Genomic DNA, 16,845 nt, shown 5'->3' with positions numbered 1-16,845 from the left:
ACACCAATCTATTGCATCAATAGAACCATAGATGTCCATCCCTTCAATAGCTTTAAGGCGCTCATCCAAAAGGTCATGCTTTTGTTGCATTTGCAATTCTTTTTTAGCTCAAAAGATTCTCCTGTCAATTTTTCTTGCTTTCCAAGGTTATCTAAGTCAATAATAGGAGTTGGGTCAAAGAAATTTGCCCCAAGAAGCGACACAGTTTGCCTTTTCATTGGCAATTGACTTTGTCTTTGCAAACCTGGTGATCCCTCAAAAGACCTATCCTCTTTACTAGTAATCATCTCCATTAACCTTTCCAACTGTTCCTTTATCTTGTCCTGACGTTTCTGGATCTCGTCCATTCGTCTTGATTGCTCATCTCCCATGATTCTAATTTGAGTCCACGTATCACACAAATAGCCAAAGGGCTTTCTCGAGCTTTTATCTTTTCACAAAATGGAAACAAATTAGATTGAGTGATAAGTTCTTCCTTACTATTTTCTCTAAATTTACTCCTTCTTTATACAAAACTTGGAAAAAGATCTTTCATTCTATGAAACCAATGACATTGTTGCCTCTCTTTTCATTGTATGTAGCGAAGTCAAATGACAGTACTTACAAAAAATTGGATGAATGATAGATGCATAGGTGTCAAAATCAATGGATGTTTAAATGCATGACAAGATGACTTATGAGTCAATAGATGATGAATGATTCGGGGCACTTTTTATGCATGATGAGATTACCACAAAATCTAAGTTGTGTAAAATATTTATTTTTCCATTAATCATCATTTTTTGTTTTATCTTTTTTTTTCCTCTTTTTTATTATGAAACAAAATTTGATCCAAATTGTGATAATTTTCTTGCATCATTCAAGGAACAAATTCATTTTCTAATAATTGTTCACTAACATAAATCCAAACTTCAAAAGAAACAAGCACAACTATGTCTAAATATTAAATATCCTAAAACCTTAAAAACTTTTACTCAAAAAGAAAAAGTCCTAACAAAGTCCACTTTTGCCACCTAGACGCCTATTTGGATACCTTATCACCTTGTCCCACCATCTTTGTTGGATCAAACCACTTTACATCTATCAATGCTTGTACCTTATGCTTGAATGCAGTACAATCTTCAATGGAATGTCCCATGACTCCACCATGATAATCACATCTTGCATTTGGATTGTACCACTTTGGATATGGAGGTTTCAAAGGTTCTATAGGCATAGCAGCAACAAGGTGATCCTGAACCAATTGGTGAAAAAGTTCTCCATAAGAAATGGGAATGAGATCCAATTACTTATGTTGTTTCTTTTTGGATTGTTTTTGGATGACACCTAGGCTAGGAGCAAGGGTGATAGGTGATGGTGTGAGCAGTTGGGCTCGAGGAGCTTGTTGAAAAGGGTGGTCGAAAGGTGTTTGGGCAAGGTTGAAAATTTGGACGCAGACCAACGTTCATGGGTTGAAAAGTTGGTCAAAAAGGGGTAGGTTGGAAGTATGTGTTCGGTGGCAAACCACTATTTAAAGGTGGTGCAGGGCTTAGAGGTCCCATCTTGGATATTGAGCTCTTCAATTCCATCATCTGTATATTCAACTCGTCCATCCCTTTCATAACTTTTTTCAAACCTTGATCTTTACTTAGGTCACTGAGTGAAATGTTGGTACTATCAAGGACATATTGGCCTTCCTTCAATGGCTGCTTGAGGCATGGTTCGGTTTGAAGCGATTGGAATTCTTGAGGGTGAATCCCATTGGTTCTGTTGAGACATTCAACCATTTCCATCAATTTGGCAATCTGTCCTCTCATCTCTCGAAGATCATGTCCGAACTTTTCTTGATTGCGCTCTAATGCACTTATCCTTGCTTCCAATTGATGTTCCATATCCTTCAACCCCTTTAACTCAAATAAATTAGAAAAGGAATTTGACTGAAACCTTTCTAGATGTTTTCCATAAATGTGGATTTATTCTATTTCTTTTCAAACCTAATAAAATTGTGTGGTTCTTTATTATGGGAATAAATATAGCTAGAAATAAAGAAAAGAAGAATGTATGGATATGGATGCAAATATGTCATGTGTATGAATGCATGAAATGCAATGATGCTTTGATGAATGAATGAAGTGATATGCAATGGAGTACCCCAAAAATGTAAGAAAATTTAAACATTGTACATGCAATGCGAGCACAATAAAAACCATTTTATTAAAAAGCATGTAAAAATGAAAAGTGGAAGATCTATTCAAAATTAAAATCCTTTTTTTCCTTTTTCTCTTTTTTGTGAAAGTAATGAAAGAATTGAAAAACCCTTTTTATGTCTTTTTTCATTCCCATTTAAATGGAAGATCTTTGTTTTTCCTTTTCTTTTTTTTTTATTTTCTTTTTCCTTTTTTTGACAGAAATATCAGTCTTAATTCTTTATTCTTTTTTTATTTTCATAATTTTTAAAGAATAAAAGAAATAAAAGAAAAGACTTTGTTTGTTTTCTTTTCCTTACTATTTTTCTCTTTCTTTTTTATTTCCATAATGTTATGCAAGAAATCAAAATAGAGAGACTGAGAAGTAATCCTTCATGTGTTCCTATTTAAAGGTACCTCCTTCACAGTATGTTGGAATGGCTCTACCTAAAGGAAGGCTACTCACAATTTTCTATATGCTGAGTTTGGTTACAAACGAAGCTAAAGGTTCCCAAATCATTCCTCATTGTCGTCCATGCGGACTAGTAAGGCACCCCGGTCCTCACCCATTACAAGCTTCAGACGAACCAGGTTCGATTTGAGTAGGAGTCTTCATTAGCCCTGTCGTAACGTGCGTGTCCGGGAACCCGACCGCTAGACGTGAAGGTGAAAACTCACTAAAAAATTAAACCAGGAGTCGCCACCAATCTTTTTTTTTACTAGGTACGATTGGCCACCTATTGACTCGATTCTAATCGATGAAAACTTAAATTAATTTTAAGCCCACCGAAAAGAACCTTAAATCGGTCTATAATTTTTTGGATCTAGGTTCGGGAGTACGGTTACGCCCGGGGAAGGATTAGCACCCCTCGGACGCCTGTTCCATGAACGGTACCATTTTTAGATTATCCTATTGAGCTTTAATTTTTAATTTCACTAGATTTCCTTAATTATTATTTTTTACTTTATCTCCTATTTAACCTAAAATGGAATGCAAATGGGTGGCGAGATGAAATGCATGGCGTGAGATAAAAATGCCGGACAAATAGCCTTTTATCGAGGATATTTTTCGAATTCGCCCATCATACTGGTGGGACTCGGGATATTCTCTCACCTAGGGAATTATCCGAGAAATTCGCCTTCGTAAATTTGACGAATAATTCCCGTCATCGGGGTCATCGTACGTTTTCTTTTTAAAATAATATTTTTGTGCATAATGAACCCAATTCGGGCAAAAGCCTTTTATTAAAGATGGTTCTCGAGCCCTCCCATCATATTGGTGAGACCCGAGGACATCTTTTTACCTAAGAAACTTTTCGAGAAATACCCGCCTTCGCAGGATCCCCGAAAGATCCCATCATCGGGGCTTAAATTCGAAAACAAGAATATTAATATGCAATGATATGTATGATGCAATATGTATATGCTATGCTAATGCAATTATCTATTTTTTGTTATTATTAATTATTTTTATTTTATTATATATTTTATTATCATATTTCCTATTCTTATTTCTTATTATTACTATTTTTTTTATCTTTATCTTTACATTTTTTTGTTCTAAGTTCTTATGTTTTCCATTTATACTTAGACAAATTGCTTATAATTCTATATTATTTTAGTAAACAAAAATTATATATTTTTATTATACTATTTTTTTATTTTATATATATATTTTTATATTTTTATTATTACATATTTTTCATAAGCAATCTTTTATTCAAACCTAATGCCTAAGATCTTACTTCATATGTATATTATTATTATTATTTTATTTTTTTTATCTTTATCTTCACATTTTTTATAGTTTATGCCACTTAATACTCAATGCTTAATTTTAAATTAGTTATTTTTTATTATTTATTTATTTATTTAATGTCATGTATATTGTATTTCCGTAAATTAATTATTTATTATATGTTTGAATTGTTATTACTTTATCATTATTTATTACTTATTATTTATTTTTATCAAGTAATTTTATCAAGTAATTTTTTTTGTATAATCAAGCTCTTTATTTACTAAAGATTTCGGAATCTTGAAATCGAGGTCCTCCCATCATACTGGTGGAGCCTTGATTTGGATTCCGAGCCTAGGGAATATAAACTCGGGATTGCGACTTCTCGCATCTCGATCGATTATCCCATCATCGGCAAATCATTTTATTAATTATATATATATATTTTTAAAAGAGTTAACTTTATAATATTGATTCTCATACCTATTTTATTATTTTAATGCTTAATCTAATAATAATTTTTTTAATTTCTTAATTTAATCTTTTAGCCTACCATTTGTTTTATTCATTTATATTATTATTTTATTATTGTTGTTTTTGTTATTTACCTATTTTTTTTATGTTTTCTATTTTAATGATTTTGATTTTTTTATTTATTATTATTTTTTATATTTTTAATTTATATTACCATGTTATTATACTATGTTCTCATTATTTTACTAACAAAAGGCTACATTAAGCAAATCATCATAACTATCATAAACAAAAGCCCAAGATTTAAAACTTACCCAAGATTCAAGCCCAACTTAGCCCGGTACGCATCAGTCTGGCAGAAAGCCCGTGAACATGCCCCAAGTATTCGGCCTTCCTGAGCCAAAACGCAGTCGTTTTGAATGCCCTTGAGCTGCCCAATCGTATTCCCCAAAACGACACCGTTTATCTTTAAGCTTTAACTATAAAACCCCCTATTCTTTCTTTTCTTCCCATTTCTCCCCTTCACTTTCTCTCTCTACCCACAAACTCTCTAACTTCTCTCTACAAGCTGCCGGCCAACCCAACGGTCAGCTCTTTCCCGAATCGGCAACGTCTCTCCTGCGCCGGTCGGCTGTCTCCTCCTTAGCACCGCTCCGTCCGATCTCCAGATCTCCTATCACCGGTGGTCCAGATCTCTCTCGCTCTTCTTTCACCGATGATTGGTGAACCCAAAAGCCTCAGCTCCCACTAAATCGGATCTCTCTCTCTTTCCTTTTTTCGGCGTCGGCCTCTCACCCTCTCTCTCTCTTCTCGCCGGCCACCTAAACCCTTTTTTACTTTCGTCACCCGAATATGGCTTTCCTCCCCTCGTCGGCACTGCTCGAATCAAACTCTCTGCTTTTTCTTTGCTTTTTCTTTTCACCGGCGGCGGGCCCAAAACCCCAAGCTTCCTATCATTTTTTGTGCATTTGTGTGGTATTTCTCCTTGTGTTGATTCTGGCTGCTAGGCAAATTTAGGGTGTCTTTTTTTATTGATTTTTTGTTTTCTTTTTTTTTTGGCTAATTTTTGGTTGCTCTCGATTGCTTAGAAAGCTTGTAGGTTTCTCCCCCCCGGATGCTACAGTGCCCCCTCTCCTTTATACCCGATTCCCGGGTTCTGGAGGGGGCACGCTCCATTGCCTGGTCCTTGAGCACCAGGGGGCAAGTTCCACTATCCTGCCAGACGAGAATTTTTTGCGTCTGGCAGGTGAGAGAGGTGCCTGGCAGGGTGCGTCCGCACTCTGCCAGTTGTACCTCTCTCCTTTCTTTTTTTATATATTTTTTAATTTTATTATATATTTTTTAATTCATTTTTTGTTTACAATTTAGTGTCTACAAGCCTGTGCGAAGGTTATCACCTCACGAGAGCGTAGCTACTAAACCCTCTCCTAACAAGGACAGAACTCGGGTAGAAGGTTCATGCATGAATGCAAAATGTGCTGTGTGTGTGAAGGAAGACATCGATTTTGAACCAATAATCTCACATCCCTCTATCCTAAATCCCTACAATTATTAAAAGCAATAAAGTAATAAATGTGAAATAAACAAATGCACCAAACCAAATATGCAGAACAAATCATTAACACTAAGGAAACATTGAATTATTTAAAGCCTTGGATAACTTATTATTATTTAATACTTCGACTCTTGACCTTCCCCAGTGGAGTCGCCAGCTGTCGTAACGTGCGGGTCCGGGAACCAGACCGCCAGACTCGAGTGAAAACTCTAAAAAAAATAGGAGTTGCCACCAATCTTTTTTACTAGGTACGATTGGCCACCTATTGACTCGATTCTAATCGATGAAGCCTTAAATTAATTTTAAGCCCACCGAAAAGAACCTTAAACTGGTTTACATTTTTTTTTAGATCTAAGTTCAGGAGTACGGTTACGCTCGGGGAAGGATTAGCACCCCCGGGACGCCCGTTCCATGAACAGAACCATTTTTTAGATTATCTTATTAGGCTTTAATTTTTAAGTTCACTATATTTTCTTAGTTATTATTCTCTTATTTTATCTCCTATTTAACCTAAAATGGAATGCAAATGTGATGCAAGATGAGATGCATGGTGTGAGATAAAAATGTCGGACAAATAACCTTTTATCGAGGATATTCTCCCAGATCCGCCCATCATACTAGTGGGATCCGGGGTATTCTCTCACATAGGAAATTATCCGATAAACTCGCCTTCGTAAATTCAATGAATAATTCCCATCATCGGGGTCATCGTACGTTTTTCTTTAAAAATAACGTTTTCGTGTATAATGAACCTAATACGAGCGAAAGCCTTTTATTAAAGATGTTTCCCGAACCCTACCACCATACTGGTGGGATCCGAAGACATCTTTTCACCTAGAGAACCTTCCGAAGAATACTCGCCTTCGCAAGATCTTCGGAAGATCCCATCATCGGAACTTAACTCGTAAACAAAAAATACTTATATGCAATGATGTGTTGATGCAATATGTAAATGCTATACCCGTGAAATTAACTATTTTTATCATTATATTTTTTTATTATTATTATATCCTTTGTTTTATTTTTTTGTATCCTTTTTTATTCTAAGTTTCTCTTATATTTTCTTTGCTATTTCTTATGAATCTTCCTTCTCCATATTTCCTTTTTGTAATTTGGTACTTTATAAATTATTCATGATTCTATGTTATCTTAGTGAACAAAAATTTATTTATTTTAGTTTTACTATTTTACCATCTTATATTTTTTATTAGTATTATTTTTTGTAATCAATCTTTTGTTCAAACCTAACGCCTAAAATCTTATTTTATATATCTATATTTAATTCCATTTTTTTCTTTCTACTTTCTATCTTATTTCTTTTATATAATATTTTATTAATCTATAATTTATACCATTAGATATTTAATGTTTAATTTTTAAATTATTTATTGTTTTGGATTTTCTTTATTAGTAGTTTTTTATTATTTGTCTATTTATTTAATGTCATGGATGTTAACATTTCACAAATTTATTATATATATTTGAATTATCATTATTATTATTATTTTTATTTATTACTTTTTTTTAAAATGATTTTTGTATAGTTAAATTTTATTTATAAAAATTTTGGGATCTCAAAATCGAGGCCCTCCCATCTTGCTGGTGGAACCTTAATTCGGATTCCGAACCTAGAGAAAATTAGCTCGGGATTGAGACTTCTCGCGTCCCGACCAATCATCCTATCATCGGTACAATTTTGTATTCTTTCCATGGTTAATAGTATGGTACTTTAAGGCTCACTTACTATACTATTAAAGCTACAAATATTGTCTTAAAACAAAGGATTTGTTGTGGTGACTAAAAAAATAATTAAACTTTTTTACTACCTTCTATTATTAACATTATTATTTCACATTTTTCTGTCAATTTAAATCTTCTAAAATATTATTAAAAGGACTTAAAATATCATGCTCAAACCATTTAATTTTTTAAAAGAATGGGCTAGCCCCAAAACAACCAGTTCATCATAGATCCAAAAAAAAAAATTTACCTGATCGGGCTTAGTTTGCCCAGACAGCTACCGGAACTTGGTCTGCCTTGGAGCGGAACTGCTTGGAGCTTGGTGTGGCAGCCTCCAAGCAACGAAACGATGTAGTTTGAATGGGTCAGAAATGGCTCAAAACGACGTAGTTTTAAGGCTTTTAAACCCTAGCTATAAAATCCTTTTTTTTCTCCTTTCCTTCACATTTCCCTTTTACCATTTTCTCTCTCTACCTGGCGGCAGCCTTCCCTCTCTCTAAAAGCCTCCACCCTTTCTAAACAAACCCTCCTCACAAGCCACTACCCAAGTCAGGCAGTGTCGCCGGTGACTCGACCGTCCTTCTCTCTCTAAATCTTTCTTTTTCTCGATGCCGGTGGCTTGGAAGCTTTCCTCTCCTACCGGTGCCTGCTACCAAGATCGGCCTTCTCCTCGCCTTATTCTACCGTCGGTCGGCTCTCCCAAAGACCGGATCTCCCTTTTTTCACTCACTCTCTCTCTAACGTCAGCCACCCAAAATCAAATCTCCTTCTTTCACTCACTCTCTCTTACCGGCGGCCACCCCAAAGAACGGATCTCCTCTTTTTCACTCACTCTCTCTCTAACGTCGGCCACTCAAAACCGGATTTCCCTCTTTCACTCCAAAACGGGCGGCACCCCAAAAATCTCTCTAAAAATTTCTTAAAAATTCCTCCCCCAAAACCCATTTTCTCTCCTCTTCCCATTATATTTTTTGATTGGTTTTTGGTATTATTTTTTTTTGGATATTTTGTTTTGATTGTGAATTGTTTCTGGCTGCTAGAAAGCTTAGGATGTTTTTGATTGTGGCTGGGCTATTATGGCTGCTAGAAACTAAGATTTTTTGGTTGTTGCTTGTTTCTGATTTTTTCTTTAGGATTGCCGATTTTTGGCTATTGTGGCTAGGTATTTTTTTTATTTTCAGGCTCCCTGGTTGTGGCTCTTCCCCCCCTTTTGGGTTGCTCCCGATTCCCCTCTTTATACACTCGACTTTTTTTGGTCGAGTGTAGTGCCTCCATTACCTTGCCAGACACGATTTTTCGCATCTGGTAGGAAGGGTGGTGCCTGGCAAGGTGACGTACCTCTTCTCTTTTTTTCTTTTTTTTGTTTATGATTTTTTTTAATTACTAAAATTTTATTATTGCCTTTTTTACAATGTCTACATCACTAAAATGCTTTTAGTATCCTTTTGAAATTATTCTTTTGGAGAGTGTCTCTGTTCATAATTACAAAACAACAATACGTTCCCGATGCAACACAAGGGTAAAATGCTAGTATAAATAACAAGTGTCTCCAAATATGAATAACAAGTGTCTGCTAAATAATAAAGAAAAAAAATCAAATGAATTAGGCACCAATGCACTATGGAGCTAAAAAATTATTTTAGAATGCTAATTATATCTTTCTTGAATAAACTGGAAATATACTCTAGTATAATATATAAATGCATTAATTTTATATGTATTTAAGTAAATAATTTTCTCATTTGAAATATTTGAGTTGTTTTATAATTGTTAAAATTGTATACATTAAATTTTTGTCATTGATTTAAAATGGTTAAGATAGAAATGAACTGCAAACCAAATCGACCTAAAATATTTCATTTCAAATTTTACAAAACCGTATATTTTCTATTTTGATTTTGAAGTAACTCAATCAGATCAATTATGAATATTTTGCTGGTATTCGACTTCATACTCAAACATGAAAATAATCAAGAAATTAAAAATATAACGTAGCGAAAAAATAAAATAGCGCTTAATCAAAGTCAAATCTTACAAGATCAATGTTTGTGTTTTTTTATGTAATTTTCAAATTAATTGTAAACATTCATAAGTTTAAGAGTTACATACTTTGCACTAGATATCGTAATTAAGAGCCAATTAAATCCAAAAGGCTTGTGATGAAGTAAGAAACTCGAAAAGAGAATAAGACGGTCTAAAATCCTATAATCGAAATTTTTGTTTCTTTACTTTTATGATTTGTCAAATCTTTAGCCACCCAAGTGTTTGGCTTCTAACAGTAATCTACACAGTAACCAAATAAGACCTTCTCAAAGGTAGGATTTTACTTGTGCTAACAAGTTTTGCTTCTAAAACAAAAAGGCCAAAAATTCTTGTCGAATCTTATTTCTGTCAAACAAAGAAAATTATTTTTCTTTTCTTGATTTTATGAAACAACTAACAAGAAGCCGAAGGTTTAGATTTTTAGTTGGTTAACATAACATATTTATATAGTCAAACTAAGTTGTAACTTTAGATACAATAGTTGTATTTTAATTCAAGTAAGTCCTTGTGAACTTAATTATTCCACTTTATTGTGGTCAATTCCAATTAAGTCAATTCCAATTAAGTCAAACTTAATTGATTATCCTTATTTAATCTCAATCATGTCAGTTAATGTGTATGATCCATTAGGCTTCTAACATGTTGGCAATAAATACAAATCCTAATCAAATATCAATTTGATAATTGATTTATATTTATAGATCATGAGTGATATCTAGCAATACATCATTACCACCCAAGTGTTAGAGTCAATTAAAGAATTTGATAAAGCCCTTCAATGATAAGCCTCTAAGTGCAATATGATTTTTTCATCAAATATCTCGAATATGTCATAAAGCATGGCTTAGTGTCTACTTATGACATTTTATATTAGTTTTCATAATTAATGACTAACTTTATGAATTTAAGAAACTAACTTTCCTCAAATTCATTATGCTTTGGCCAAAGACTTTATACAAGTTAATTAAGAATTGAGAACAAGTGAGATACATCCCTTCATACCGCTTGAGGTGATAAATCCTCTCTTAACCACTCATTCACTTTCGCATGCTTTATGGCATACCCAAAAATACTCCGGTTGGGCATCTGGTCACTTCTAGGCTCTGTAAGGGTGAAATCAAAACATGTCATTCTCCATACAAGATGACCTAGTGTCTTAAGTCCAAGGACTAGTTGCACGACTATCACATGAGAACATATTTCATAAACATTTGAGTGAAATATCAAATAGATTTCTCATAGCTGGTTCTGTTCAATGAACTTGTTCTTTGATAAGAACCTACCTGTTATCCTCAAGTATTCTATATACTTCAACCTATGAGATTGATTGTTTACTTCTTAAGTAAGAACACTTAACATGTACCAGTCTTTGAGCATTGTCAATGCCCTATTTTGACAGTATAATGACCATGAACAATTTTAGGAACATGGCTTTGATGCATAATGATCTCATAATTGTAACAACTTTACAATTCTCTTGCAAGGTCTTTGGGCTTTATCCAATTAGTACTTAATAACTCCTTATTATTGTACTAACATGAAAGAAAACATCTATCATATATTGTTATGCGATTAAGTATGTATTAAATGATAATATATCTTTTAATCAATCTAAATGACTTCAGAGCATATACCAATATATTCCTATTTCTAGTTAAGGTTCCCTAAAAGTGTTTAAAACTATAATTTTAAGTTTAACTAGACTATGGCTCATGAGTTGCACACGGGCCTCTTTCTATTTGTTTTTTTCTTTCTCTTTCTAACTCTCTTTTTCTTTCCTTATTCTCTTTTTTCCTATGCCCTCCACGTGGCTAGAGGAGGAAGCCCTTTGGGGCTTCCTTTTAAGGATGTTATAGATTTAGAAAAGAGTATTAGTCGGTCAAAATTGAAAAAATTGACTTAATCAATTGAATTCAATCAATTTAGTACGATTTGTTCGACTTTAGTTTACAAATATTTGGTTAATTACTTTAATTGATTGATTATTGAGATTAAAAAAATAAATCGAAGCTATTCATTAATCAAACTAGTAATAATATATTATTTTAACTATGTTTTACATAAAAATATATTATTAACATTTTTAATTAACCCACCTCCTCTAAGCAAATGAAACTGCAAATACGGCAACTAGTAACTGCAAATAGTCTCCAATGGCTGAGGCCATTGTATAACTCTTTTCTTCAATAGACAGGGATACATATCCTGAGAAAATAAAGTGGGAAAAACATGAGCTTAATTTTCCTAAAAACCTGGAGAGAAAGGGGAAGGCCTGGTGCACACCTTTATACCATGGTATGAAGGTGTACATGGTGATGGCAGTCAACAAAATGGCTTAACGAACCATTGGCCTACAAAATAGCATTTTCTTTAAAACAGTGACCGTATGGCCAGGTGTTTCTGGAAGCAAGTCAAGGACCTCATTCTTGGTTTCCTAAAGCATGCATTTGCGGTCTGAGGTAGGGCTATTGCTAGTGTGTCTTTTGACCTAAAATTGCATGAGGATGGAGGCGTCCTATGGGAGTTTGACAAATAGGGGTTGATATTATTACAAGAGACTCCAATCATTCCCTTGCCTGCGAGAGAGAGTTTCAACATGGGAGTCCATGCCACAATTTTGTGGTGTTAATGTTTGATAACATAAAGCTTTTCTCCTTAAATTATAATTTGTTGAGATAACTCCGCCTGCTTGATTTCTTTTGATCCATATGGCAAAATGAATATCAACCGTTGATTGATATCTCTCCTTCTGAATTCACTTTGCTTCTTTGTACTCATCGATTTTCCATATGCACATATAATAGTTAATTAGTAGGTACTAGGTATTGAGTTGTGTTTTTTATAGTACGGACTATTATTTTTTAAATGATGAGTTAATTATATTTTTGCATTTGTTTCAAAGCTGATATGAATATACTACTGCAGCCTTGTATCCATATATGAAAAAGATATAGCCATTACCAACCCTTTGGTAATAGGTAAAACAATACTATTAGATAAAATTATCCTCTTATAGAAGATGTAATTTATTCATTTATCACATTATCATGTTATATTAGGCTGCTAATACTAGGGCTCCTCAATGTCCATCTCTCCCCATTATTTTCCTTTACCATGTTTGATTGATTATGTTCTCAACGATGCTAAGTTCTAAAATGATATGAGATTGAATATTTTCAAAAGTTTTAAATGATTTGTTTAGGAATTGTACATCGGGTTAGTCAAGTATTTACAAAATTTTTTATTTAATTATAAAAATAATTCACAAATAATTTATTTTATCTATTTCGCTTAAATTGATCAAAACTTATAATGCAATTTTAAATATTTAATTTGAATAAAAAATTTATAGAAATCATTAATCCAACATAATTGTTTTTTGATCTATAAAAATCAAAAGTTAAAAAAAATTTTGTATTACAATTTTGTTTTCTTATCTATATGAAACAAAATTAAAGGAGCATGAAAGAAATTGAGGATAATAGCATTAGATCAAATTTTAATTTGTTACCCATTGCAAAAATTGAAGGTTTTTAAGGATCACTCACTGTAACAAATTTGGATTTTAATTACACTTCTTTAGGTAATATATTTTTTATATAACAAAATTTTAAAAAAATACAATTATTTAAACTTTTAGTTATATCTTTGTCATATTTAGTAGTAACATTAAAAGAGTAACTTTTTATTAGTGAATATAATTTTTATAACTTTTTGTTTATAATATTATTAAAAATTTATATAATACAATCACATTTATCAAAATATTGTAAAAAATACAAAAATTATTTTAATAGTACCCGACCTTTAAGTCTAATATTTTGTAATGATTCTGGTCAAATGAAGATATAACAAAATTTTTAATAACTTCTAGGGACTGATGAGTGATTCCATGTTGAATTTTCATATGACAAACAGTCCCAATAAATTCCCATTTTTCTTTTAATTTTTTAAAGAGCAAGAAGCAGCATGCCCATGAGACAGGCTGGTGGACAATGGGACATCAATATCTGTGCCTTAATATATATATATATATATATTTAGAGAAATCAAATGCAATATGATGCATCAAGAAATCAAACATAGGACACTAGCATTTCTCTCCACAAACAATTCATTACCACTTACATTTTCATTGACCCATCAATGCAATGATTGTCATTATATAATGCACCACTTAAACAATTATATCCCTTATTTTTTGAACAAACTTTAGTTATATCCCTTATAATTTTAATTAACATCTCGTGAATAAGTTATTGTTCTCAAAAAAATTATATCACTAAAATTATGAAAATATTTTTTAATTTAAAAATTAATTAATTAATTTATATTAAATGATATAATTGTCTTCTGAAAACAGAACTTATCTACGAGAGACTAAATAGAAAAAATATATAAAATATTATGTAAAAAATTAAAATTACAAAAAAATATAGTCGGAGTTTATTTTTTTTAAATTAATTCTTGCCCAGGGGATAAAACTTGAAAGGAAGCAACATTTAAGAAAAGAGAGATTGCTACTGATCCACCTTTGCATTACCCAAATTTTGTTGTCGATCCAGAGTTGTTATTGGGTTCAAGTTTAACGAACATGGCCGGCCCAAGTTTCATTAAACAGTTCACTCTCTTGTTTAGTATAAACCCATTAAACTTCTCCCTCAAAGCAAGGAAACCCTACTCTGTTACTGCTCTTCCTTGGAAGTCATCGCTACTCATTGAAACAAACCACGGTATGAATCCTTATGAATCAGTTTCTTTGGTTTTTTTTTTTATTATTTGAATTTGAGTTTATGCTGTTTAGCAGGAAATTACTTAAGAATCAGCTTGGTTGAATATGCCCATTTCTTGAATCCATAAGACTGGTGATAGAAAATTAGATTCTAGTAAAAATGGTTTTCAAGTTTAGCATTAAGCTTAATCCTTTCCTCTTTAAATATTTTATTTTCTTCTCCCAAATAAAAATGGGAATGACATGGCCTCAAATTTCAGAGCAATGTTTTATCACACGTTTCTACCTAAATCTGTTATTTAGGTTGAGTTTTGAGCGAGATGTCCAGCATTTTGTTCCCTAAAATGTTTTTGATTTCTTGGTATGCTATTGCTGAAAGTTCCATTTGAACATTTAACAGAATTGACAGAAAGATAATAACGGAATTTTGCAGAGGATGAGTGCTGGTGGTTTGAAGAGCATGCTGGCTTCGGCGGTTGTAGCTGGGGTTACTGAAGCTAGAGCTAGAATATTTGGACATATACTTAACCCAACAGGGCAGAGATCACCCCATAAGACTTTACGCAAAAAGCTCATTGGTGAGAAGGTTGCAGATTGGTACCCATATGACATCAAGAATGATGATCCACTGGTCATGGCCCGACAAGAACAAGAACGCTTATCCAAGCTTGAAATGTTGAAGAGACGTGGTAAGGGACCACCTAAGAAAGGCCAAGGCAGACGTGCTGTTAAACGCAACAAGTAGAGGTAATCACATCAAATGGCCTTGACTTCATGAAAGGTTGTTGTTTAGTACACTCAGCCATCTTCTTCGACGGCTTGTTGCGAGTATTTCAAAATTAGAAAAATTTCTTAGCAGAGTATGTAACTTGCCTTTCATGGTTTCTCAATTTGGAAAACACATATTCTGTTGACCATTTTGGCAAGTAAAGAACTGGAATGCTTTTCATTTAACGTTTAATCACTATGCTGCTAGACAATGTTATTTTTTCCACAGGGAATCTTGGGATGTTGTATATATAATTGGTTCTGAAGCTATTCCTTATAAAAAAAATAAAATCAATTTTATTTGCATTCCTCTATCTCATCTGGTCCTTGCATATCAACTCTCTCTATATATAAAATCAGTTTTACTTGCATTTCCCTCTTCTCATCTCTATTGTAACTATCTTCTGGTCCCTGCATCTCAACTCTGAGAGCGTGCTACTATTGATTGATATTGGAGCTTCCTTGCCCTTGTCAGTAGCTTCAAAGAAATTTTTAGAACCAATTTGACTATACTTAGTATTTCCCATTTGGATTGTGGACAAACAATTTATAATTCTCAATTGAAATGTAAAATGATGGATTTGATGAAATAGAGGCAGTACTCCTTTGCACATGCCAGGGTTTGAACATACAATGTTTAGAATGTCATTTTAAATGATATATGGCATTAGCAAGTTATTTCACCTTAGTTCTGAAGCTTCTCTTGCACTGTTTTGGTTGGTCAGGCTTTTCTAGTGATGCTCTGAATTCTTGACTCTGCCTGATGTTAGTGTGCATGCCCTCAGACACCCACCCAAACTGATTCTCCTTACAATAGTAGACAAGTTCTTGGCATACCATGTTGGTCATCCATGGGGAACCAAATTTCAATAAATATAAGATTGTTGAGCTACCTTTGTCCTACTCCACCAAAATTTGTCTGAATTTCAGAAAGTATGATACGAATGACATGAACTCAGAGAATAGGTTCATTTTGCTTATTTCATTTATCATTCTTTTTCTTCATTCTTTCAAGATTTTAGAAAGCTTTCATTGGCTGCACAATTAACTGAGTTTTCTTAATTCCCGCATCAATTCCATGTGGCAAGTTGTGGCACCTGCTTTTGTTGCAATTTGCTTATTGATGCTCTTTTCTTTCTGCTTGCATTTTACAGTTGGAAGTCTGTCATTTTTTATGGTATGTCTCTTTTCAATTTCCCTGGAAATGGAGAGAGCACTTCATGTAAAGTCAACATTGGTTTCTGGCTGCAATAAACCATTACACAATTGCCCAATTTTGTGTCGCTGTCCTTAGGTATGCAATAGATTCCTGTTAAGGGTATTTTTGTTTCTCAAAATGTCTGGTAACTTTTTCTCTTCAATGCAGCAGGCATTACCTTCCCAACTGCTTGATCATTTTTGCAGATCAAATACTTGCTTGTCCAGACTCAGTTTGGATGTCAATGTAGGAAGGGGTGCCACTTTTTTAAACTTAAATTTCAATGTCATAATGAATTACCTAGAGGTGCAAGAGGAGTTTTTCTGCCTTGTACTTTGGGCTGGTGGCAGACACTGGTTGGGTTTAGTACTTCCATTTATTTCAAGATACTACAAGTATGCAGTGATGATAATTTTCTGAGTTCTCTGATCT

The 16,845-nt window shown here is 33.3% G+C and overlaps 1 protein-coding gene across 10 annotated transcripts; it reads left to right on the top strand.

Annotated features, from left to right (window-relative positions):
• The first annotated feature begins 14,292 nt into the window (after window positions 1-14,292).
• LOC18604239 (37S ribosomal protein S27) lies at window positions 14,293-16,845 on the top strand. Of its 10 annotated transcripts, none has more exons than XR_001926892.2 (5): window positions 14,293-14,448; window positions 14,881-15,194; window positions 15,941-16,148; window positions 16,370-16,509; window positions 16,585-16,845. XR_001926892.2 is itself a non-coding variant. In XM_018116828.2 (3 exons), the coding sequence occupies exon 2, from the start codon at window positions 14,884-14,886 to the stop codon at window positions 15,190-15,192; it is 309 nt and encodes a 102-aa protein (XP_017972317.1). In that variant the 5' UTR covers window positions 14,293-14,448; window positions 14,881-14,883; the 3' UTR covers window positions 15,193-15,194; window positions 16,620-16,845. The 10 variants fall into 10 exon arrangements, 5 of the variants coding, with proteins under 5 accessions (XP_017972317.1, XP_017972316.1, XP_088660368.1 ...); XR_016025117.1 differs by having other exon boundaries at window positions 15,941-16,181; XR_001926890.2 differs by lacking the exon at window positions 15,941-16,148 and having other exon boundaries at window positions 16,620-16,845.

Source organism: Theobroma cacao, chromosome 3 (assembly GCF_053813885.1).
Source record: "Theobroma cacao isolate CCN51 chromosome 3, ASM5381388v1, whole genome shotgun sequence".
NCBI classification, from domain to species: domain Eukaryota; kingdom Viridiplantae; phylum Streptophyta; class Magnoliopsida; order Malvales; family Malvaceae; genus Theobroma; species Theobroma cacao.
The sequence above is the reverse complement of the archived record's forward strand: the minus strand, read 5'-3'. Positions and strand labels throughout refer to the sequence as shown.